Source organism: Crocodylus siamensis, chromosome 7 (genome assembly GCF_052110815.1).
Source record: "Crocodylus siamensis isolate JL-2025a chromosome 7, ASM5211081v1, whole genome shotgun sequence".
Taxonomy (NCBI): Eukaryota; Metazoa; Chordata; order Crocodylia; family Crocodylidae; genus Crocodylus; species Crocodylus siamensis.
In genome coordinates this window covers 84,493,300-84,519,998 of record NC_143401.1, presented here as the reverse complement: position 1 = coordinate 84,519,998, position 26,699 = coordinate 84,493,300, and the positions used below count along the sequence as shown (strand labels likewise).

The following is a 26,699-nucleotide window of genomic DNA, read 5'->3' as shown; positions in this document are numbered from 1 at the left end:
TAAACGAATGAAAAGGGACATCCTGCAGATCAAAATTTTGATATATATTCTAATATTATAAAAGCCTACATCTGTCTGTCATACTTTATCCTCACTCCAATTGGCTGACGGAAACAGCCAGAGTGCTCCATGTGTGGGGGAGCGCCGCCATGATTCGAAGCCATGCTGAAGACTGGACAGAGCGTGGGGGGCCAGCAGCGCCGGCCTTGGCTCCCTCACCCCGCTCCCTGCAAGAGGCAGAACAGTGGCAGCATGGGGTGTTAGATGGCAGCTCTCCATCCCACCTGTTGTTCTTGACAGGCAGGTGGCTGATTGACATATATTTGAAGAGTCTGGGAATTAATACGCAGAAGGAGGCAGAAGTAAGAGTTCTGCATACAACTTCAAACTCAGCAACTAAATATTTCAACACTGCGTTTTGCATGAAATAAAATTTTTACTTTAAATTGTGTGTGTCTTATACAAATGCATAGTTTTTCAAAAATCAGATCTTGTGTACTTGCTATCAATTTACTGTAAAGGAAGAAGGATTTAACGAATGACAAAACAGGATAAGCCATTTATCATAGTTTGCTTTTATTGAAACATTTTCTGCAAATCTGGATTACAACCTTGCTTAAGGTTGCCCCACCAATGTCAGCCATGATAAACCAATGATTTCTGAAATCCAGATCCTAGTGGCAAGGGATTAGGTAATGGTCGATTGCTGCAGCTAGAGCGTGTCAGATTACAACAGTGTAACAGCATCATTCAAAAAAGCAATATGGTGCAAGAGGCTCTTTGGTGCCAAAAAATTAAACTGTCAGTGATGCACTTATGAATTCTATTGCTTTCTTCTCAATCAAAGCATTAATTCTTCTTCACAGTGCTACAGAATTACAAGCCTCAAGACACTGGAAACTCTTGTAGCTTGAATAGTCTGCAAAGAAATATCACTGTTAAAGAAAAGATGTATAAAAACAGTTGGAAGCAACCTAACTTAACGGAGAGATAAGGATATCATGCGTCTCATCCTCCTACAACACAGGTCAGCTAGAGCCCATTTTCACAGTGGACATATTGCTCTTCTCATTTCAACCAGACAGTTCTGCATAGTTAAGTCTTGAAGAATCACTGGCTTAGCTTTATGCCCACTTTTCATTGAGTATTTGTGGCAATACACCCACAGCATCTAAATATTCAGTAAAGAGCCGTGCTCAAAAATCACAGCATACAGCCAGAACACATCAATAATTTTACTACTTAAGTTATTTCAACACCTAGAAATAAGTAGAAACCCCACACTTCACATGAAAGTGAAAGATATAAACCCTAAAATAATTTGCAAAGTCATGTCTCTGATGATCCATGAAAGGTTAAGGTTCCTTTTACCGGGTAAGCATTATAAAAATTCAGACTTGTTTGTGAAAATTTCCAAACTACAATGTATAGCCGATCCTCGCTTAAAAGATATACATATATACACAAAATTTATAGAAATGCAAGATTCTTATAGATGAGATTTCTAGCTTCAGCAGAACAATAGTAAGTACACTGTAAAGAAGAAGCAAAGAGAAATAAAGGGCCAAGTTCTGCCATCACAAGCACTTGTGGTTTCACACTGACTTCAGTCATTATTGCATGCCTAAGGTGCCCATCACAGTTGCATGAATGTTCCTGCAGGTATAATTTAGCCCACTGATAAGATGCTCTTTCAAAACTTCTCCCCTTCAACCTGACCTAAGAGGTAAGGTGCTATAAGCAGAGAGAAAAAAAAAGCCCAAAGGAATCACCTGATTTTCTAAAGCATTTAGATGTGTAATCAGTTATAAAACTTGGCTAGATTTGTAGTGTTAAACTGCAACCTTCCATTTCAAAGTCCTAGTCTACCTTGAAAAACACACAGAATGTACTAAAATGCAGAGATTCTCAAACACTTTCAAAACTGTAATCCAAAATTGTGAGCAACGTTCCATTTTTTATGCAAGTTTACTTCACTGGACTACTGTAGCATGTCCTACACTTTTATATCACGGTGCCTGTCTCAGTGTATTCAGGTATACTGCTGAAACACGTGCACCCCCTAGCTGTCACGGGTAAGAGACAGTACTTGTATCTAACTTACATTCATTTTCAACTTCAAATTTATTGAGGCAGTTTATATCAATGTATCCATAAAATAATTCAGAAATAACCCAAGTATACCATTTAAACATCTTCATGATTTATCCATTTACACACTCAGTACACAAACAACCCAGCCTCTGTACAGGTTCGTCACATGCAAACCACCCATGAAGACAAAAACTTTAATTAAAAATAAGTCACAACTCAGTGTACTGTTTCAACTGCATCTCCATTTACCAAATGGCACATTGAATATCTTCTAAAATAAGATGTTTTAACAATCTTGTTAAAAAATTCTTGGGCAAAATATTTCTAGACTTAAAAAACATCAAGATTTTTCAAAACACTCAAGATACTATACAACTTATATTAACCTTGAAATCGGTTTACAAGGTTGTTAACCAAGGTATTTACATACCAAATAATGAAAAGCAAAAAATCCAGATTTCTAGTGACAAAAGGTGACGCATTAAGGATTTATGAAATTAAAATTAAGGCTCTTTGTATAGTAATTTATGTAACTTTACATAATAGCCAACTTTGGAAATGTCAGTCTTGCACATTCTTGTCAATCTACTGCATAAAGCAGTAGAGTATATTAAGTATTACTCTGAATAATTACATTGCTACTTCTATGTTTAAGCATGCTTTTGAAACATTGTAATTATGAAATATTTACAATGTGTAGCCTTCAAATTTTATGTAAAAGCTCAAGTATGTCTGCCTGACTTAATACAAACATCATACTTGCAAAAACATTTTGCTTCTCAAAATTAAATGCAAAATGACTTAGTTTTAAATAAGTAAACCAGATTTGAAATGTTTTAATGTGCCTGAATGTGGACAGCAAAAGTTCACTCATAATTCAGACAGTACTGTTTTTCACCCCTTATTGAACTAGATTTCTGTTTCTCCAAAGCATATAGAAAATTAAATATTTTTAAAAAATAACTTCATGGCTACATATGATTTCTGAGTGATGTCTTCATATTAGTTGAAAAAGCAATACTGTCTTACCGGGTGTGATGGTTGGTCCACAGTTAATTTCAGGATGTTCAACTAAAAACCACTTACTGTATTTCAAATGTCTTTTCTCTTAAAAAGCACAGTGATGTAAAACACTGAAGACAGAACAAAAAAATGGAATGGTAATCTAAAGATCAAATGCATTAGCCATTTGTTCTACTATATCAAAATTTGTAGTCAGAATTGTCTTTATTGACTTTATTTTAGTTTTTGTACACAAAGAAAAAACATGTTCATATCCATCATGAACAAAAACTTAAAAAGGCAGAACTAGAAGACATTTGTGTCCTTCACCAAAGCAAAGCTGTGCTAAAGGTTCCAAACATTTCCATTTTTTAAAATAAATATTTTCTTTTTCCGGTGTCTACATTCCAGTCCTCAGAGTGTCACTGGAAACTGAAGCCTATCATGAAATACACACTTTTAAACAGAGTTCCAGCTCACTGTGTTTGGTAGCTTGCCATACCATATCCAGCTTGGTTAGGTATTACAGGAGCACCTTGTCCCTGGGCAGGCTGAGCACCAAATCCACCCATCCAGGCAGCAGCAGCAGATGGAGATTGGCTTAAGAAAAAACAAAACAAAAAGTGAAGTTTATAAATAAAGAGATACAAAATCTGATATTGCTTCTGTTACATTTTAACTCCTACTGAGTACAAGAAAGATCCCTAAAGTCTTCATATAGGGGAGCATAACAGAGGGTAGCAAGTTTTAAAAGTCCTAAACCATGCCTGGCTCTTAAACAAAAGCCAACAGCTTGGGAGTATGGACTGGCATTCATTTATCCCCCTAGAAACTGGGAGTGTTGGTGTTCATGCAGTTTCTTCTGAAGGAACTTGAGGAAGATCTTTCCTGTGCATGAAAATACATGCAGGAATCAATGCCTGTACATTTCTCCTGCACCGCTCCTCCTGGGAGAAAACGCTTCTCCCAACATCCCCCAACACAGGTGACCCCGATGTGGGGAGGGAGGAATGGAGGAATAGAGAAGATGCTCTACTCTTCCTGGTTGCTGGGAGGAAAGGAGCAACAGGTAATTGTTTCCCCTCACATTCTCCAGACCAGGCTAAACCCAGTGGGGTGGCAGTGGTGAGGAAGACAGCTGCTGCTTCACTCTTCTCAGGGATGAGGGTCACCCTTGTCTGGGAATGTGTAGGGAGCAGGGGCAGCAGCTGCAGGCTGGAAAACCTGCACACTGCCCCTCTCACTAAGACTTCCAGTGCTGCAAATTTCTGGAAAATTTGCACTGCCAGGAAAGAATGCCTGCAAAGGCCACTACTTTCCACAGCTAGAAAAAAGCATGATTTGAATACCTGAATGAAGTTAGTGCTTAGTCCATCTTAATTAATTACACCCATTGAGAGAGCTGTGAGAAGCTTCAATCTCCGATTCGATTCAGAGGAGATTCGGCTCAATTTGGTGGCCGAATCTAGTCAGGAGACCCATTAAAAGGTTCAAGTTGAATCCAAAGCTTCCGAATTGATTCAGAAGAGATTCGGATCAGCTGGGAAGAGGCAGGCACAGCCGGGCAGCCACAGGTCCTCCCACGGCTCCTCCAGTTGTGCCTGCCTCTCCCTGGGCAGGGGGAGCTGTGGAAGAAGCACCCCATGGTTGTCCTGCCTGGCCCCAGCCTAGTCCCAGCACTTTAAAAGAAAGAAAACAGACCCCTGCACTCACCAGCTATATCAGGAGCTGTGGAGGCTCTGGGGCATCCTGGCAGAGATCCCCTATCACTGCTTCCCACCAGGCCCTGCCTCTAATGGCCCCCCTGCCTGGTCCCAGCAGCACAGGAATCAAAAAACAAACAGAACACAAAAAACCTGCACTGCACTCACCAACAGTATCAGCAGCTGTGGGGGCTCTGGGGCCACGTGGCAGAGACTCCCGCACTCCCCCACTGGCCAGTCCCAGCAATTTAAAAAAAAAAAAAAAAAAAAAGCCCTGGATTCACCAGCTCTGGCAGCAGTGACTGGGGCCTCTGGGCACTTGTGGCAGTGCCCCCAACCCCGCGCAGAGTGGGACAACATGGCATGGGTGCAGCGGGGCTTAGCAGGGTGCTGCATGCTGTCTGGGTGCTGGGGCCGTGAGGTGCCAGGCTCCAGCTGACATGTGGAGCTGCCCCAGCTCCCAGACAGTTCGCAGCACCCTGATGAGCTACACTGCATCTGCACCATGAGGCAGCTGCTGTGCAGGTACCAGGTGGGATGGGGCAATCCCCACTGCCCCTTGCTGCGCAAAGGAAGGGGGGGTGTCTGCCACAAGTACCCAGAGGCCCTAATCACTGCTGCTCCAGCCAATGAGTGGAGGGCTTTTTTTTTCTCTTTAAATTGCTGGAATGTTGGGGGTGGGTAGGGGGATTGGGGAGTGGCAACTGTGCGGTGGGGGGTCTGCCATGTGGCTCCAGAGTCCACACTGCCAGTGTGTGAGGTGAAGTTTTTGGGGTTTTGTTTTTTATTCCTGGACTGCTGGGACTGGTCAGGGGGGTCATCAGGGGCAGGGGCTCTGCCAGGATGCCCCAGAGCCCCCACAACCCCTGCTGCAGCCAGTGAGTATGGGGCATTATTTTATTATTTATTTATTTGTTTGTTTGTTTTTAAGTGCCAGGGCTAAGCTGGGGTCAGGCGGAGGATGGGACCAGGCAGGGCAGCCATGAAGGCTTCTCCTGCAGCTCCCGCCACCCAGGGAGAGGCAGGCACGGCTGGAGGAGCTGCAGGAGAACTTGCAGCCACCTGGCTGTGCCTGCCTCTCCCTGGCCGATCCAAATCAGCACCGAATCTCTGATTCCAATTCAGCCAAATCAAATGAGGACAGTGATTTGACTCACCGAATCGAATCACTGTCCTCCGAATCAGCTGAATCCGAATCAAATACTTCCCTATTTGCACAGGCCTACCTATCCATTACATGTTAAAACTAAGTTTTCCTGACAGCCTTGTTTAACTCACAAGTCATCATTCAGTTCCTTTAAATAGCTGTTAGCTCCTTGTTAGCCTCTTCAGTGTAACTTAACGTTACCAAGTCAGTAATATATACTGCACTTTTCCTATTACGTATGAAAAAAATTACAACACAACATAGCATCGGGAAAAAAAGGTAATTCAACAGTTCTCTATTTAGCAAGGGAATGCACCTATTACATAAAAGCCTGATGCAGCTCCTACACGCTGTTCTACAAACTTACCGAAGTTTCTATGTTTTTATTTTAAATGGAAATAGCACTGCAACAGTCAGCCTGTAGCTACTTTAATAAACTGAAGATTTTCATGGAGAAAAACAGTGGTATATAGCAAAGGTGACCTTCTTAACTGATTTTGTAACAGGAGTTAACATTAGTTCTAGAACTATGACATTCCAGTCAACATCAGCCGTAAGACAAACAAGATGGGCATAATTTAAGTGCTTTGGTGGGAAGAAGAATGCTAGCAAGTCAATGGTGAAAATGCTACTGTCAAGTCCTGTAAAGCAATGGTGCTTAATGTTTCTGGCGAGTCTGCTGCATGGCAGGGTCATGTTATCTGGTCCATGGGGTTCCCCACAAGTCCAAAAAAACATAGTGGTGTTGGAGCAGGAGCAGCATCAACTGCTGCAGAGCTCAAAGAACCTCATCAATTCACACTGCCAAACTTTCAGACTCATGGGGAGACGCACAGACTGAATAACTCAGCTCTGCAGGCTGGAGCCGGCACACAGGCCATATTTTGAGCACTACTGCAGTAAAGATATTATACAATTAAGACGATTTGAACTTGCAACCTTATAAATCCTGTGTAAAGGATATAAAAATGTCAGACACACAGCTGTTAGCCCTCAGTTAGCATCTTATCAAATAAATGGTTCTGAATCGCACAGCATTACAATTCTTTACGAACACCCTAAGCTATGGATTTTTTCAATGCCCAAAAAGCCATCTTCAAGTTTTCCAACTCAAGTTTCAGAAAGCTCTGGCACAGCTAATCAGCCAAAGTCAAGTATAGAAGCCACCTTTAATCTTGGAAAGTTCTTGTGCACAGCACACTAAACCAATTTTAAGTCACAATGTGCAGCACTCTCTCCAGAAGACTTAAGTCTCTCAACACACAGACCTTGGCTTGAAAAGCTTAAGCCAAGATCAGTGCTGATGCTAAGAACCCTGAAGTGGGGAGCACTGCAGATCTAGAATTCCTACAGAAGTATTTTAGAAGTATACTTTTCAAGCTTTCAAGACACGTATAACTACTTACTCTACTCCAAATCCCTGTTGATTCCATGCTTGGCTATACATTCCATATGATGGTACTTGCCACCCGTTAGCCATGTATTGCCCATACTGCTGAGGATTTCCATACACTTGACTCCACTGTCCCCACTGACTGTAGTCCACCTAAGGAAAAAAAAAAAAATCATGGTTCTATAGACATAGTAAGTTATAAGTTTGCTAACAAGGTCAAATATTTAACCTATGGAATTAACCATCCTGGCTGAAATCAGGTTTTTAGTTTTAACAGAAAAATAAGGAAAGTTTTAACAGAAAAAATTGCTTCTGCAATACTGGAATTAAAATTAAGGTTGCATTATTAAACTAGTTAGCTGGAGCTTTATCTAGTCCTCATAACTATAACGACTAGATTTTTTACCCCCAAAGTTACTCCCACACTTGAATCAGACAGAAGTGATATTTCAGCAAAACCACAAGCCCAACCTGATCAACTAGGTTACATAAACAAAGATGACTAAACATGTGATTTCACTAAGAACTTTACTATCTAATTCAGAATGATTCACAAACAAGTGATGATCATCTAATGGAGCACATCAGTTTTTATACTCCATTATTTCTGTGAAACACTAAACAAATTTTCCTAATAGGTTAAATTTTAGTTACCTGTTGGAAGTTTTTAGTCATGTCAGGGGATTCTTTACCCCAATAGCATTTAACAACATGTCCTTCAATCGTAGTTCCATTAACTGAAACAATTGCATGTGCAGCACTTTCGTGGGTTGAAAACCTGGAGAGGACAAACAGAAATGAAACCCATACTACTCTGACAAAGTTTTAATTTAACGTTAAAAGCCACCATTGCAGGAAATGGACATAGCTTGTTTCAACTATGACAGTCTTTATAGGCCTTCATCTTCTGAGATCCAAATGCATAATGAGATGTTTAAAGCCCCAAATTTTCCTATGAACATATACTTTAATAGTGACAGTATTTGGAGTATCTTCAAATACATATTACCTAATGATGCATGTAAGAAATTAAACAGTAACTACAGTTTCAATAATAGCCTTACCTGACAAATGAGTAACCTTTCTCTGGAAAAACTCTTATTTCCATGATCTGTCCAAATGGTGAAAATGTTTGTCTCATAAGTTGATCTACAAGAGATGCAATGTTTTTCAAACAAATTATTAGTGATTTTGGTGCACAAAAAGAACAAAAAACAAACAAAAACCCAAAAAACGAGTGAAATAATAATACCTGTTAATCCAGAGGCAATTCCTCCACAGTAAACAGTACAATTTTTTGGACTTGACTGATTTACTACATCTTCAAATCTCAGTTGTTTTGTGCTATCTATATTTAGAAGGAAAACAAAAAACACAGAAGGCTCAAATCTGTTTTCAATTATTTTGTACAGAATTATACATTTGGCGTATGCATCCTACGTTTAAAAAAAAAAAAAAATCAGTGGAAAAAACCTACAGTGGACTTGATTCATGAGGCCTTTAAGGGCTGAATATCAAATATTGTGAATTAGGAATGAAGTGAATTTGGTTGTTACACTACCCCTACACAAAAATGTTACATCGTTGATACTAAACAGTCATATATACTCAAGAGCAATAATAGGATAACATATGAAGTCTTACTTTCTTGTGTACTTTTAGGTGCTGGTGGTTTTCGTGTTGCCCAGTTAGTTCTAATCTGACGGCCTCCCAACCACTGGCCTCCCATGTGCACAATTGCGTTTTCTGCATCCTGAAGGAGAGCAAAATAAAAAAAATTTCAATAAGTGTGAACAAGAGAGATGCATACAGCCTATTACTTTTGAGAATTAACTTAGTTGTCATTAGGATCAATTTATATACAAAAGCAAGGCCACTTACTACTCAAGTTTATCCAGCATTCAAGATAAAGAAGTTTCAGCATAAAAAACTGCAGTACAGGAGTTCTCCACTTACCTGATACATGGCAATAATGCGTAACATGTTGCGAGTCCAGGTTTAATGCTTATGGCTTGGATTGTAACCAACTCTGGTTACTGGCATATCGGTTAAACAGATAAACCACTCAAATACAAAGCATCTTTTTCAGGCCCACTTTCTACTTTGTAACTTAACTGAACTCCTGTGGTTAACTGCACAGTAATTGTACCCTAAGTAATTAAATATATTCCATTTAACTGGATGGAGAGTGAAGGGGGAGCAGCTGTGAAAGGGCTGCTTTAGAAGCCTACAAAAATGAGGGGAACTAGTCATTTTAAGAACTGCTAATACCACAACATTGAAAGTGTAGTGTACTTAAGCAACACCCTTTAATTGAATTCAGGTAAGTGCATGGCCTTTTTTCAATCCTGAGGCTCTGCTATGGAACACAGGACAAAGGTTGAACTGTACGTTAAGTGCTGACACTACTTGTAATGGGGCTCACCACTAATAACCATTATAAACAGAAGTTAATTGTGAGAATGATTTTTTTAAAGAGAGAAGCAGTGCATGCACAAGTTGAAAGGCTCTATCTAGTAGGATCTCCCTAATGTTATGAAGATGATGCAATGCAAAGAAAGTGGGAACAAGTAGAATAAAAGGCTGGGAGGAATTTAAAGAGAAAACAAAGGGCAGTTAGAGATTACTGACCCTACAGTGTGGTAAACACTTTCAAGAGGTTCTAGCTACTTTTTCCTCCCACAAAGAAGAGTCACTAAACACCTTGCAGGTTGGACCCAAAGTCCCTTAAGGCAAGAGTGAGAGTCTTAAATATGATCTAGGAAGGGGAAGATAATTCAAGAAGAGCAGGATAGCACACCAAGTCATTTTAGAATAATTAATTTTCTATTAAGAGAAAAGATAACTGAATTGCAAAAGATTTAGTTCCTATGAAAAAGAAGAAAAACACTTGAATTCTTGTTGGTTGGTTTTGTTTTGTTTTTTTTTGGGGGGGGGGGGGGGTGTTACAAGAGACCCTCGCCATTCGTGGGGGATATGTTCTAGAGATCCCCATGAATGGACAAATCCATGAATACCGCAGCGCTTCTCAAAGTGGTGGTTCGTGGACCGGTGCCGGTCCGCAAGCCACCAGTCACCAGTCCACAGCGAGTTGTCAGGAAAGAAAAAAAATATATTTTCAGAAGCATACACTAATATGTCGTAGTGCCACAGTTCGTATGTTCCAACACTCCAGGTGACGTCATGTCGTGCGAGGTGAGGAAAGAGAAAGAAACAGCCGGTCGCGCATTTGTGTAGTGCTGTTACACGCAGTTGCTGCCACTGGCTGAACCAGGCATTGGTCCCTGGCCCGCTGGAAAAAAAATTGCTGGTCCGAAACAGATAGTTTGAAAAGCACTGCTGTACTGTACCGATAATAGGCTAGGATAAACAGGAAGGAGACTGGAATTGCAATAAAATGCTAACTAGTGTTTTATTTTCTGCTCTAATAAAAGCCTTAGCTGATACTGCAACATACTGAATGTAAAAGTATCACCAAAGCATAATTACAAAGTGTCATCACACTGCACAGGGAAAGAGTGGGTTGGCACGACACACCACGAATATTTGAAATCGCAAATCTGTGAATAGCAAGGGTTTCCTGTATTTTTTATTTTTTTTTATTTTTTTTTATGTGGGGGGCTTAACTGAAGATTGTTTTACACTAAATTCAACACCTATTTATCTCTAAAAATACCAAGCTTCAAGCTGATGGAAGTTGTTACTGGCACCGCACTTATACTATCAAAGTAAAAGTCAATTTCACTATTTCTCCTACACTCAGTTAAATTTCAAAAGAAAACCAAGCCCTTGGGTAAAGGCATCACAACGAAAAGGAACGTTTTTTGTTTGTTTGTTTTTTTAACATGCCTGTAAAGTTACCCAAACTGGTAAAATTAAATTGATGGGGTCAGTATGTGCTACCACACTCAACTCCTTTCTTATGTATTCAAAATCATTCAAATTGCTGTTCCTTTAATGAGTGATCTGTATGAATATTGCTCCAACTAGAGATGAAGTTTAAAACTGCAATGTGACTACTCACCAGTTTGTTATAAAATGATACAAAACCATAGCCTTTTGATTTTCCAGTTGCCATATCTTTAACTACCCGTGCATCCCTGTGAAAAGAAGCACAGCTATATGAGGGAAATATTATTAACCTTTGAAATAAAAACTAAAAGGAACCACACACACTGTATTGTGAGCATAATTTTTTTCTCTTACAAATTCAGTTAGCCCTAAAACTATAGTCATTCCTGAACTCTCCCTATTGCCTCTTTACCTGTTAGAAAAAAGCAGTAGGACAAAAAATAACATGTAATAAACATGCAACCTATCCACATAACCTATACTGGCTAAAACTAAAATGTTCAAATTTTGAAGTTTAAAAAGGAACAGTTTCCTTTTCTAATATTCTATTGGCTAGGGTCGTCTAAGGTTTACTGTTCTATAATATTACTGTAACAATTCTATCTACTTTACCATGCATTCTCTAAATAGTTAAATGTCTTCTGCCTAGTGATACAAAATATATGAAATATTAAAAAATTGAAAAAGAGGAAAAAAAATAGGAATTAAAAGGCATACATGGCCTGTTAACAGATTTCTTTATTTTTCTTGGTCAATTCTCTACCATCATTTTGGAGTTTGGGCAGCTGTAAATTTTGAAAAATTGACATTTTCAGAAATTTAAGAAAGGAGAATAAAACTAACAACAATGCTAAGCACACCAGTACGAAAACAACAAATTTACACAGAAATTTTTAGTGAGTAAGTTAAAATGATTGGAAATATAGAACTGCACTGAATATAGAATGTTAAAATGTAAATACTAAAATATGTATATATAAATAATGTATAATAAGAATAAATAGAAATGAGAAAAAATCTACAACTGAGTTCCAGTGTGCACAGTTCCTTGCAGTTAGCCTTCAAGATCCTGTCCATTCTTATGAGCAATTCTGCAAAATAACCAGAATGCTATTACTTTTAATTGTGACTTGGACTTTAGAAAAACTGCAGGTCTCAGGTATAAATATAGATTGAGAAACAGAAGCCTGTATATTCTTTTTATATTGATTTTTAAACAATACTACTTACCACATTTAGAGATAAAAAGCAAAGTAAACAAAATAGCAGAAGGTAAGAAATAAGGTTTATGGTTCATTTAAAAATAAGCGCACAGAACAACAAGAGAAAAATAAGAATTTTTGTTTTTAGAAATATTTCGGCAAAGTAGTATAAAAATGTTCACGTGTAACTTTAAGGATTTTAAGAGAGACAATATAAGGAGATTAATGTACTTTTTTGAAGTCGCTAACTTAAAGACATACATGCTAGCACTCCTTGCAATGTTCAATTAAAGCATATATTTTGAAATATGATCTCAAATATAATAGCTATGAAAACTTTAAAGATTTCTCTCAACTGGTAGAAGTGTGCATAGTACTGTAAACACAACATTCTTCCACTGACATATTGTAACTTTCAATTTATCCCCTCCTGGAAAGTTTTCATACTTGAGGATTTTTGTTTTTAACAAGACATGTTCACAACTTAAAACTCTACTAGTTATACCAGCTGTATCACAGAATTATACCCTAATTAACTGCTTGTCTGTTACCTATGCAAATTTTAGATTCAGTATACACCCCTTGAAATTTGCCCGAGTCACTATTCTGCAAACAAAAGTTGAACAAAATATTATTTATGCTAAAAATGTATTGCTTTAGTAACTGTTTGATTAGAAATATGACGGAACTTAGCATATAAAATCAGGTTAAAAGCATATTGCTTTCAACAAAGGGAAGACAAATTGGCACATAAAATTCATTTACTGTATTTATAAACATGCAAAACACAAGATGAAATGTAACACTTCTCACTGCCCACCCAATATAAAACTCTTATCACACAGAGAAATAATCTGAAAGAGATGAAGAAATATCATTTTAGAAAGAAGCAAACTTAATATAATTCTCCCTGACACGATGTTTGCAGTATTGATCATGATACTTACGATATTTTACCAAAGGGAGCAAATGCTGACTTGATGTCTTCTGTTGTTATTTCTGGACTTAAATCCCCAACAAACACATGGAAGTGATCTGAAAATAAAGGATTTAGTAATCAAATATTTAACTGTTATCTAGTAATTTAAATCCTTACGCCCTTCTCAGAAAAAGATACTTTGAGCTTAGCATTGGGAAGCCAGGAACACCCACATTCCATTTGATGTTCAACAGCAATTTAAACTTTCCATCTGAGTTTCCCAATTTGCAAAGCAGAGCAAGAAACAGGGAGAATTAGTAAGTAAAATGCCACAGATCTTAGTATTTCTGCTACGAAAACACTTGATGGGAAGGGATGCCACAAATCTTAGTGTTTCTGCTACAAAAACACTTGATGGTGAGGGAAACAATTTCATTTAGATGTATTTGTGACTGCAACTACATTTCTATACCGGTATTTTGTAATGTAACACTGCATTACTTACTGGATGTATCTTTTTTCTGGCTACTTGGTGTTGTTGCCCAGTTTACTTTGACCTCCTGAAAATAAGTGTAAGCTTTAGTATAAATTCATAAAACTACTGCATATTGTAAACTCATTCAAAGGCAAGTTACAAGGGTTAAAGCAGTACAAATCCTTCTATAATAGGAAACATCAGACTTTCGATTACCACAGCATACAGATATTTCTTAACTAAATACAGGGTACAAATGTTCAAAACGATCTTCACTGAAGTCATTCACTTAATAATTTAAGTATTTTACATTATTTTTCTTAAATCTTAGCTATTAATAGCCAACTTACCTTTCCCAAAATTTTTCTCCCATTCATAGCAGCTAATGCAGCAGCTGCATCTCTGTGTTCATAAAATTCCACAAAGCAATAAGGGTCATTGCTTGTATGCTGCAAAACAGAAAATCCAACAGAAGAGTTGACCCTTCTGCTATCGGGTTGCTGAGAAGAAAATCCAGGAAAATATATTACTTATAGCTAGAAATTTTAAGAATGATACTGCAATTAGTTTATGAAATAGCCTTTGAAATAACATTTTAAGAGTGTAAACTGGACCAATTTACTTTTTTTTTTTTTTTTTTTTTTTTTAAGATCCAGTCATTTTTGAAAGTTTAGTTTTAGAGAAAAAATACAGGATGTGCCAGATAGAAGCTGGTTTGTTTTGTTAAATGATTTCCACAAAAGTTAAAAAAAACCCCCTAAACATAAAATTACCTTAGCAATGACCTGTGGTGGGGAAACATGGATTTGGGGCATTCTCTGCTTCTTTAACATGTATAAAAAGCCTGAAAAGCTTGCTGTTCTCCCCCTACGGTCTCTAAATTTGTGTTATCCTTCTTTCTGTTTAACAAGACTCTCCCCACTCATTTGCCTGAATATTCTTCGGTAGATCACTGAACCAGAGCTAGAGCTCTCTCAGCCCCAATAAGGGAAAATGCCAAATTTTACAAACTCATCAAGATGCAAAATTAAGTTTAACACTGACTAAAAAGTTCTTTCCCACACTTCAGCTGATCAAATTTCTCTCTCCTGATACCAGTGATGCCATACATGCACTGTTTTCCAAGCATCTCGTCTGCCAGAAGAGATACTGTAGGTGATACCTGAATTCCTAATCTTAAAAAAGCAGATGCAAACAAAAACCTTGCAGACTTTCTTTATACACAGGGAAGTGGAGAAAAGCAGTATGATCTGTCCCAAACTGTCAGCCTTTTAACAAACAGTAAACAGCTAACAGCATAAAAAAAATCACTAAGGCTAGGTACAGACGTTCAAAAAAACCAGAGGTGGAATCAATCTTCATTACAGAAAACCAAGATTGTAAGTGGCAGAAACACACATTTGTCCTTTGGCAGTGGGGCAGGAGCAAAAATCTTTCCACCAGTTTTAAAATCAGCCTGTGCACACCCAACTTCTGTTCTGTTATGGGTAGAGAGAATGGTTGCGTGTGCTGAACTGGTTTCTGATCACTTACACTAGTAAAGTGTAACGTTTATACCTGGCCTAAGTTATATTAAAGAAAAGCAGCAAATTTAAAATGAAAGGAAAGTTAATCAAGTGATAAGAACTGGGATATTCGCATTAGAGATATTTATGACCCAGGTTCAAAGAGCTTATAAACCAGCTAATTTAAAACAAAATAGGGAGACTGCTCTCATGCACAGGAAATTTCAGGTTTTTATCTGATGGCAACCCACTTCGTGCATGAGAGCATCTTCCCCAACAATATCAACAAACTAATGTCAGAATACAAAGAAATTTTGGCTTTTATACAAAATGTCCCAACATAGTTTCTAGCTGGACATATATATAAAAATCTATTAACACTTGACAGACATACACAGAGTCACCATTAAGGGGGCAGGAAAAGCCCTTTAAAAACCTCTCAGAACCGAGCTGCTCTTCACTTATGGAGAGTCAGCTGTAAAGTCTGAACCAGGGGTATATCAGGGTGAAAATAAAATATACCCGTCCCATTTTTACTCCCATTTTAAAGGGGTCATATTCCAGGGTATTGCTTAACAATGAAAAAGAGAAATTTTTCAACATAATTTCTGGTACTTCAGTTTTGGGTGTCCAATTCAAGATACCTTGAAGGGACCCAATTCGCTAAAAGTATGCAGCATCTACCCTATCGAAAAAAACAAGCCCTTTCAGTGGGTCTCAAGGTGAACACCTCAAATCTTCAAACACTGGACATTTTAGGCCAGGTCTACCAAAAGAAAAAGGAAGCAGGTACCAGAAAATAAGGGTAACATGCTAACTAAACCTTGGAAGAAAACTATGCGTTGGTTTAGAAGGAATTATTTGGTGCCATCCTGACTGGTGGAGGCGAGAAGCATTGGGGAGGAGGACTTGAGAAGTCACACCTCAAAAGAGCTAATTTAGCATCCAAGAAAAGACGAGCAATAAACACTTATTAAAAGCAGGGACATGGGCAAGTGTTGTGAAAGCTGTAAATTGTATAAACTTTGTCAGTGCAGTGCCATTCTAGTTCTAGAGAAGAAAGTCTTGAACTTTCTGTGTACTTCATTTTCAAGGACCAAAACAGGAACTGAGGAGAACAAACAATTTTAAGCCACCTATTGTCTTAGCTAGGTTTTGAATTAGGGCTTTCCACAAGAAATACTTTACTAAACCACAAAAATTCTTTAGACTTTATACAGATTAGGATTTATATAACATGCCATTGTGAGTCCTCAAGCTTTTTGGACTCGAAAGACCACTTGTTAGATTCATGGAACATTGTGGAAAATGCCAGCTCTTCTTTTTTATATATTTCTGACTACAGAAAAATAATAAGAGCAATTCTTTTGCTGCAAAGAACTGAACAGGTCAGGTTGTTTTAGCACTGTGATTCCTATTTGAAGTTTCTGTGACTTATCTTGTAAATCATACTTAACAGTACCAAATTTGCACAGGAACTCGTGGAACCCTTGAAAGGATCTCAGGTCACCCAGGATGCTGCAGCCCCTGACTCCAAGAAGCAGGGCAGGGGAGCGAGGCCAATGCTGCTGGCCTCGCCCCTCACTCAATTGCCACTGTCAAGGCAGCGCGCTGCCGCCACCTTCTGTCCAAACTGTTCTTGGAGCACTCTGATTGGTTGTTTCAGACAACCAACCAGAGTATAAACAAAGTGTTACAGACAGACAGACAGAATAAGGCCTTTATATATACAGAATTTTTAATATTGTATCTATGGGAATTAAAAATTGAACTAGAATTCCTGGATTAATGTTTCTGCAGCACTAGTAATCCTTATCTCATTTTTAAGATACCAAATAGTGCCAATATTCAATCATGACAACAGCTGAAGATTAGGGAAAAGATACTACCTAGCCACTGATTACATGGCAACAAAATCTGCCACCTTTGAGTACAAACTAACAACATTTGTCAGTCATGGATAGTGGTAAGAACCTAACCCAGTATCTTTAAAAGTAACTGATTTTCATTTAGACACCAAAAATGCATTAGATCTTATCTATTTGGACTGGAGTAAAGCATCTGTGATAGTGGTGTGAGAAAGTATTAATTAATTAATAGCCAACTGTGAGGTAAGGAAATAGCTCAAGAAGAAATGGCAACGTGCTTCACTCAAAAGGGAGTTATTGCACAGGAAACAGGTTATACTAAAGGGGGTTATATTAATAAGGATCTATCTTAGGACTCATTTTATGAAGTATTTTCATTAGTGACTGTAATATAAAAAGAGCATGCTGGTGAATCTTGCTAAAAACACAAAGCTAGGAGGCAATTTCAACATACTGAAGATGAGATTATCATACAGTAAACCCTGGATAACCCTGAGGCCTGGATTAATAGAAATGGCATTTGATAGTACAAAAAACCAAGTCACACAGCTTGGCAGAAGTTTGTTACCATACTTTCCAAAAACAAAAACAAAAAAATCACATGCCCCAAATAAGCGAGAAACTTTATTTTCTAGAAAAGAAGAATGAAGAAAATTTTTTTTCTAGAGTTCTAGCTGCAAAGAGCATAGACAGAGCCCAATCTTCAGCTCATTCAGTCTTAATTTACCATTCATGTAAAAACTACACTTTTAACCCTTTCACAAGCTAAGCTGTAAGCAGCTCTTGGCTGCTCAGCCAAAAACTGCTACTATAGCTGTTGCTGAAGACTGGACTCCATGGGCAGATCCAGATTTATAAAGAGCTAAAACAGTCTGCAGGGCAGTGGAGAGAGTAAGAGAAAGACCAGGAATAGCTAATGCACAGGAAAACTGCTGAGGAAAGGACTGATTAGTGGACCATTAAAAATGAGAGCGCATTGTTAAGATCCATGAGTGAAGAGCAATTAGCAGGAATCAAGTAGACTGGGGCACAAAGTGAATCCCTCCACACTGCCTCAACAGAAATGCCACTGTGGCTGCAAGGGAACTGGTTTTAAACTCTGGGTGGAGCAGGAATCTGGGTGCCATCACATCAGTGCACCCCCACCCCAATCTGCCTGGCTAGACTTCACCTCTCCCCTCCAAACGACTCCTGGAGGAAAGAGAAGGAAAACTCACAAGAACCATTTTACAGCATCTCAATACTTCTGTTCAGGACAGGGAAAAAAAATCAACTTCTCTGCTTAAGACACACATCCCCAGCACAATAAAATAAAAGGAGTCCTCCCTCTTAACTGGGAAGTCATCATTTGGAGACAAACAAGAAGAATCAACATACTAGTAGACGCTGGGATTACTTGAGACACAAGTATGATGAAGCAATGAAAGGGGTAAATGAGACCCTACTTGCTCAGACTGGAACAAGTGCAGAGGTTGAGTAGCAATGTCAGGTAAATGGAATGCCTAAACATTTAAAGGACACTAAAAGGAATGGGTTTGTCTAGACAGGCAAAATAAAGGCAGAGTGGGATGTGACTGCTGCATTTAAATACATCACAGGAGTAAAACACTAAGGAGAAAGGGGAGTTATTTAAGCTAAAATATAATATTTGGACAAGAACAAATCAGCATACATTGGCTGTAAATAAGTTTAGACTAAAAATTCAGAAATGTCTCTGACCATCGAGGGAACAAGGTTCTGAAACAACTTTCCAACATGAGTAAAGGAGGAAAAGAAAAAAGGAAAAAAAACCCCTTCAAACCTACTTTTCAAATGGAACTTGATTTAATGAAAGATTATAGGACAGAGATTCTCGCAGTAGCAGGGAATGGAATCAATGGTAGATGGGTGCCCCTTCAATAACTACATTCCTACAAAACCAAATGTAGTTTGCCAAGCAAACAAGTAGTACAGAGAGATGCTCCAAATCCTATCTATCTTCTGTATTTTTGTACTAAGAAGCTACACCGTATTTGATGCCATTAGATATTGAAAGTCTTACCTCTGTTATCATTTTACAGCTTTTGCACGGTCCAATCTGGCTGAATAATTGAAGTATTAGTACTTCAGTTACATCTCTGGAGAGGTTTCCTACATAGCTACATAAAAAAAAAGAAACAGTATTTTAAAATCTAGCATCTTATGTTGTCATATTTACATAGAAATTTTAACCCCCTGTACCTTCCCTGTAAAAGCTCTTTTTAAATATCCTAACCTGAACAAAATACAGGATTTACAGAATAACTTAATACACATTATTTCAAAGTTCACACGCTTCCTAAATAGTAACACTTGCCATGCAACTTAGATCATGGAACTGGAAGTAGTTATGCAATACTTAATATTATTTTTACAAGCATGAAAACTCAAAAACAGAAGGAAGTGTATTGTGCAAACATGTTGGGAGAACCGATGTACCAGGCAGACATTTAAATCATATTTTACCACTTCTAAAGAAGTGATTATTTTATATTTTCAATAACAGCACACAACATATTTCTTGTAATTTTCAGGAACAAATTAAGATGCCAAATTACCTCACAATTAGAGCACTCAATTTTTCTATTCTCTTACAACTGCCATTTGGGGAGGGAGTGGGGGAAGTAGAAGACAGGGAGGGGGTAACAAAAACATCCAACTACCCAATGTTAAAGGTGTCTTACATTAGCAGGGTTTCATCCGACTGAATTGCAGAGCAAGGGCAAGAGACTATTAACTATTACAAGTTTGACCAGAAGTAATTGTAATATTACTAATAATCCTGTTTTCCCAACTGGTTCCTTTTTAAAGCTCAGGAACCTTTTAATATTTATATAGCCTTCATGCAAAAATCTAAACTTAAAAACCATTATCAATTTTAGGTGGAAAAAATGTCTATAGCTACTGACACACTCCAACACAACAAGAAGCTAAATCTACTTTCTTCAGAATTATAAATCAACAAGAAATCTAGAATTCATCCACATGAAGATAAGATCAGGTTATGGAAACAACTGATAAAAATCTACCCTTTCAAACTCAAATCATCTTTCAACAATTAAAAGCAGACAGATTTGGAATGGAACTTATGAACTATAAAATGGTATTAGGCAGGTATTAAAGTGGTATTTGTCATTCAACCTACTAATTTAAAAATAGAATAACATTCACTTAGTTTCGTTATCTTTAGATCAGACTGTCATAAATGTTAAAGGATTCAAGTGTGCTAGTAACAAAAACAGCTGGTGATCTGCCATTTTTTGAAGTCAATATTAAGTTAAATAAAAAGGTCCAAGTATCACAGTATTGTAAATAAAAGTTAGAAGTCTTTATTTAAGAAGTTACACCCCTCAAACAAATGTAAAGCAATCTGCCTTAGCTTGGGTAAAACTGAAGTCATGTGGTAACTGTAATGGTTCAGGAATTATGCAAGAGGAAAGGATTTCCTAAGTGATACCTTTTATTGGACCAACTGCATAGTTGGGAGAGTTAGACAAACTTTCAAATGAATGCAAGGCAGCCTTCCAAAATGAAGGGAAGATTGTCTTGCATTTATTCGAAACCTTGTCTAACTCTATCCCAACTATGCAGTTGGTTCAATAAAAGGTATCACCCTAAGAAATACTTGCATCTCATGTAAAACAAAATTCTGCTTTCAAGGTACTTTTACATTCACATTATTTCCTTTGTCTATTGCCTCAGAAAACTTGGGGGGGGGGGAAGGAGACTCTCCCAATGCTACTTCCTTATTTTACAGCAACTCCAATAAATCAATATAACTTAGTTCTTGCATGAGCATCCTAACAAGAGAAAAGAGCAGAGATTTAATACAGTGCTAAAGTATTGTTTCATAAGAAGAAAACTTTTTTCCCCTTCAAAATGTCACACAGAAGTCTGAACTTTAAACTGGAATCTAGATTTTCTTAAGTGGCATTGCCTGGATACAAAATAACTTACCAATATAACATACTATAACATACATGCATAGTTAAAACAGAAGGTAGTACAAGATAAACGAGAAAGGTAGTATTCAGATAAACCAGAAACCTGGCTTCTTTCTTTGACTGTATAGATAATTATACAGCAACCAGATGCAAACAAACTGAATTTCAATTTCCTGCACTATTTTGTGTGCCACTGACTATAAATATGATCTACTTAACTGAACTGAAATTAAAATTTTCTTCTGGGTTACACAGCCACATCAATATGAATTATTTTGTCAATCTTCATAAATATACACCATTAAAGGTTAAGTTATTTTGCTTTGCTTCATTTCAGACCACACCTACCATTGCGCTCAGTGTTATATATTAATATGTATTTGATTCTCAAAATTACAAATAAGGCTTCTTAACAAAGATTACTGATGATTCACCAAGTGGGGGGAAAGCACATCCAATTTAAATTTGGGGATCTTGGTAAATTCTAGATATGTAAAAAGAATCAGCCAAGAAATAGCCGTACTTTTTTTTTTTTTTTACTATAGCCACTATACTTTTTTTTATTACAGGAACTATAGCCAGTATTCGTTTCCTCTGCTGGCTATGCAGTACTAGAAGCTAATATCATTCCCAAATAGACTACATTATCTGTCATCAACTGCTGCTGCACAAACATGTGAGTAAATACAATGAAGTAATGTTGGCCTTATTTCCACTGGAAATTCAGGCAAGGGAATGGGGTAAGAGAAGTTGTTTGCAATACAGAAAAGGGGAGAGCTCTATTCACATTCGAAAGTGTATACTAACAATATAAAAAACTATGAAGAATCATTTATGGAATTCCTTTCATGCTGAAAAAGATGAAGTCATTCTTCCAGTCATAGTATAATTTTTACTCCGTACTAATTTAACAAACTCCAGAAAAGAATCTTAAAATGGGTTTACAAAGCACCTTTTTCAAGATGATTTTAAGAATGTGCAACAATTCATGTCAGGTGTTTGTGCATGTACACATGTCTCTCAAATACTATTATGGGCCAACTGATTACTGGATCTGAAGGAAGTTTAATAGTATAGAGGCTCAAGAAGGAATTTTTAAAATTTGTATAAATATATACATAGATGGTTCCATCACTACACTATAGTGTTAGTATTACAAAGTTATAGTATCACTAATGCAAAAAGTTAAGAGAACACTCAAACAGACAAAAGCAACTAAGGCTATCTACATGTCTGAAACTGAAGTATCTGTTTCTGAGATCACTCTGCTACAGTATTATACACTCTCAGTCTACTATCTAAACAGAGGTTATAATTTCTGGAGAGCCATATATCCAGAGCAAGTTGAAGGTGAAGATTCAACCTTGCTAATGATTTCAGCGCTTTTTAACTGTAGCCTGTATTACTGTCCATACAGGTAAGGTACTATGATGATCTGTGAACAAGTTCCCTGGATCAAATACTTGTGTGTAAAGTGCTTGAATATTTCAGTTAACCAGGATGAGACAGATATGCAAAACCTTAGAAATGGAGGCCTTATGTTTTCCAGGTTGATGTTAAAATCACAACCAACTACTTGTAACCATCCAGCTGGCAGGGGCCAAAATTTTAATTCTAACCATGCTAGTACAGAGAATGTTAAATTTTATATTACATAATTAGACTATATCACATGAATTTGTAGTACTGTGTAATACGATGTTTGGGAAAACACAAGTAATTATAAAATACTACTGGATGGCCTGTCAAGCCTCACTCTGATACTGGCCATGGGATATAATAATTAAAATGTGCAAAACCACAAAATACAATAGAAAAAAGGCAGTTACTATGCTCACATAGCCCGTCTCCTTACTTAATGAGACATCAATTCAGAGAAGGTTATAGCTTTACATATATATTAATAGTTGTGTGTTCAGTGCTACAGGTTTTAGTCATTTAAATGTCATATTAATAATACGCACAGTTTATCATTATAAACTAGAAGTAATTTTTATATAATCTAATATGTATGTCTCAATGCACTGTATTTTGAATTTTTCAGATGCATACAACTAGAAACTGGAACCGAGCCATATATACTAGACCTAGAATCAAACTCAAATGGAAAAAAAAGAGTTCTTTGCATACTCAACATTTTTTATTGGTAAGGACACCAGCTACATCTATAACTATTCCTTCTTGACCTGAATGAGTTCTTCCAGGTACTACCCTGAGAAAGCATAATGTGTCTTTAGTAACGTAGAGACAACAGAAGAGAAAAAAAGAGGCAACTTCTACCTTTAGTAGAACAAGAGGTCTAATAAAGTTTTCACAGAAATACTGCTACTACATCTCTGCCTTAGTAAGAGGGTGACATAAATCAACACTCCTAGTGAAGTGCAAGAAAAAAAGGAAAGCAATGCCTAGGAAATTCCCTGTACCTTCCAAAAATGGACACAGTCTATAGGAGACTTTGAATGAGAAGAAGTTACATTTCATCTCTGTGGCTTGGCTCAAAATTGAATTTAGGATTCAAACTTAACAGTCTCAACTTAATACCCGCAGAATCAGATTCTACACCACTAAATGTATTATTGGAGGGTGGGGTATGGGAGCTCAGTGTATACAGGCAACTTTCCCAAGACAGCTAACATAAAAAATGCACAATTTTAGAACTGCTCTTTTTGCACCCTAAAAAGTGTTGGAACTATTGGCAGGACATAGCCAAAACAGGACTTTGGTTTCTATCGCTTGTGATGATGGATAAGGATCTGATGGCATTCACAGTAACAAGTTTAACTCCAACTAATATTTCCATAACAAGAAATAATAACATTAAGTCAAAGAATAGTCTTACCAAAAAGCATTTGAGGATCTGAATTTTATTTCATTTTTTTCTAACTTAATATATCTTATTAAAATCCAACAGAAAACTAATTTTAGTCTCAATTAGCACGGCATACGTGGTTCAAGAATCTTTTCATTATACGACAATAAATGTTGACGGTGCTGTTCAGAATTCAAGTGTCACTGTATAGCAACAAACAAAAGTTCCCTCTTCTTTACACTGTCATGTGGAGGGTTATAAAAATAACAGGATATTGGACTGCTGTGAACAATACTTGGCTTATTGAGCACATGTATAGAAAAGCCTACCAACTATGAAATAAAGACAGAAAGAGGGTGACATGGATTTCCCAGGCCTAAGAACTTTCAGGTCTTAAGCCATGACAAAAGCATCACTACACAGCAGAAAGCACCATGACACCATTTAGAATACTGCAAAGAAAATGAATATTGAACATAATGCATATTTGAGACAAATGACTTAGCATCTAATCCTGTCGGGAGATTTCTGCCAATTAAAATACTGGCTCACAGATGGCTTTGGAAGAAAAACTTCCCATCAACAAAGGGTGTAACAGCAGCAGAAGGGAACACTTGAAGCTACATACTCTCCAACAACTGAAATGCTACCGGGGCATAGAACAGTAACATTTATTTTACTGGCAGAAGAAAAGGTAGATCTGTACCTTACAAACTAACTAAATCAGAGTTCCATAAGCTTTCCTATGCTTATTACTATTATTTTATTGGCTCTATAGTTGTGCAAGTTTTCAAAAAGATAAAATAACTAGTTTACCTGTTTTAAAAAAAGGAGCAGAGACTATTTAAAGACTTCTGCATGAAGTACTATCATTTAGATCCAGTAAATTTTTATTTAAACAAAAAAGTCATGAATATTACCACCCAAGCTGGTATTCTTAAACAGGCTTGTTTCTTCTGACTGAGCACTAACAATGATACCATCTTAGGCTCAGAATTATTTCAGGTCTACGTTCTGTACGTTCAAGAGAAATCTTTGCAATTAAAAAACAACAGAACACCTCACTTTACTTTCATAAATTAAACAGGTATCGTCACAAGTGAGGACTCACTCTCTCGCCGGTGTGAGGTTTCAGACATCTTAGTACAAATGTGATTTTTTTTTCCTTGTCAACAGAACAATTAAACTGACTATGGGTTAAACTAGGTCACTGCAAGATGCCTCCCTGTGACTAGCTCAGCTTCGGTGGCAGAAACCAAAACACATTTAGATTTCGCTCTTATTTCATTCTCCAGCTGGAAAATGCCAATACTTAACATCTAAACTTCGCAGGGTCGGTATGAAATCCATTCACTAGCACTTAACAAAACAGGTACCTTTAGAAATGGCACCACTTCTCCTATTTTTATTCTTAGGAAAGAAAACTTCCTGGAAAGTCAGAATGAATCTGGTTCGCTGCAATGGAGATATTTAAAAATATCTTTGAGGCTTTCTCCTTCCTTGCCAAAAAAACTAAAAAATAGCAAGCGTCCTCTGAGCCCTTCGGGGGAGTCGAGCCCTTTCCCCCAAAGCTCATCCGAAGGGGCCGGCGATTACAGCGGTGCCAAATGAGAACAACATGAATCCAACCAAAGCGGTGGTTTGGAGGGAAAGAAAAGAAGAGACCCATAATTACCCGGGACGAACTACACGGGCTGAGTCATCACTTCGCAACGAAACCCACTGGGCGAGAGGGATTTGATTCCCCAACTCGTTCCGGGCAGGCTACCGGCCCTGCTGCTTGCACAACCCAGTGCGCGCCGGGCCTGGCCCGAGACACCGCCATCCCCGGCCCCGGTCCCGCTCACACAGAGCCCACAGCCCCCTGAACCTACCCAAAGGACCCCCCCTCCCCCCCTCCGCGGCCCGGCCTGGCCCGGCCCGGCCTCACTCACAGGGTCCTGGGCTGCCCGTCGTCTTCCATACTGGTGCGCCCGCAGCCGGGGCAGGCGGGCGCTGGGGGGCTCCGGCGCGCGGCGGAAAGGTGCGGGTGAGGGCCCCGGCGCCCCGCGCTCCGTCTCGCCCCCGGCTCCGCAGCCCGAGCGGGACAGGGAGGCGGCAGCAGCAGTAGTAGCAGCAGCAGCAGCACAAAATGGCCGCCGCCGCCAGCCACTCAGGAAGCCGCGCAGTGCGCAGGCTCAACCCGCTGGCCCGCTCCCGCCTCGGCCGGAAGTCGGCCAGGAAGGGGTGGGAGGTGGAGCTGGCCCTCGCGCCGACTTCTGGGAGGCGTAGTCCCTGCGCCGCCAGGACCGGGGGGAGGAGCGCGGCGCAGGACTGCAGCTCCCAGCATGCCCCCCGGGAGGGAGGACGGCGCGGGGGCGGGGTTGCAGGGTTGGCAGGAGCCGATTCGCCACAAAGAGCCGGCGGAAGTTGTTTTGCTTTTTTACCCCAAGCCTTTAGCGAGCGGATTTGGGGATTCAGGGAACGTGAGTGCTCTGAGCTCGCTCTCTCTCTTTCTCTTTCTCTCTCTTTTTTTTTTTTTTTTAACGGGCGAAAGCGGCGATGCGAATGCAGCAAAGGAGGCTTCCCCGACCAAGTCGGCTCCTTGCAACCAGCGAGTCAGGCTGCGGCCGATGGCTTAGGGGCGGGGCCTGGGGCAGTGCGGGGCAGGGCGGAGGTGACTACATGGCAGCCGCAGCCCCAGCCCCAGCCCCAGCCCCAGGGGAAGCAGGACCCGCTTTCCAGGGCCCTGCTTGAAGCTGGGGCATTGCCAGTTGCCTGGGAGGCTC

General features: G+C 38.8%; 2 protein-coding genes across 5 annotated transcripts in view; one reads left to right on the top strand and one right to left on the bottom strand.

Annotated features, from left to right (window-relative positions):
• Positions 1–559: 559 nt before the first annotated feature.
• On the bottom strand, positions 560–26,100 carry TIAL1 (TIA1 cytotoxic granule associated RNA binding protein like 1). 4 transcript variants are annotated; one of them, XM_090057206.1, is made up of 13 exons: positions 25,866–26,100; positions 19,202–19,298; positions 14,138–14,236; positions 13,818–13,872; positions 13,341–13,428; positions 11,364–11,439; positions 8,984–9,092; positions 8,592–8,687; positions 8,404–8,488; positions 7,994–8,117; positions 7,353–7,492; positions 3,577–3,696; positions 560–919 (listed from the first exon to the last, which is right to left on the bottom strand). In XM_090057206.1, the coding sequence occupies exons 1-13, from the start codon at positions 25,892–25,894 to the stop codon at positions 886–888; spliced, it is 1,152 nt and encodes a 383-aa protein (XP_089913332.1). In that variant the 5' UTR covers positions 25,895–26,100; the 3' UTR covers positions 560–885. The 4 variants fall into 4 exon arrangements, with proteins under 4 accessions (XP_089913332.1, XP_089913330.1, XP_089913333.1 ...); XM_090057204.1 differs by having other exon boundaries at positions 14,138–14,287; positions 25,866–26,099; XM_090057207.1 differs by having other exon boundaries at positions 560–3,696; positions 25,866–26,099.
• The window catches only part of LOC149860062 (uncharacterized), a 30,330-nt gene continuing 29,693 nt past the window's right edge, over positions 26,063–26,699 (top strand). The window contains exon 1 of the mRNA XM_090058731.1: positions 26,063–26,396. Coding sequence (XP_089914857.1) covers positions 26,063–26,396 — 334 coding nt within the window. The remainder of the gene's footprint in view (positions 26,397–26,699) is intronic.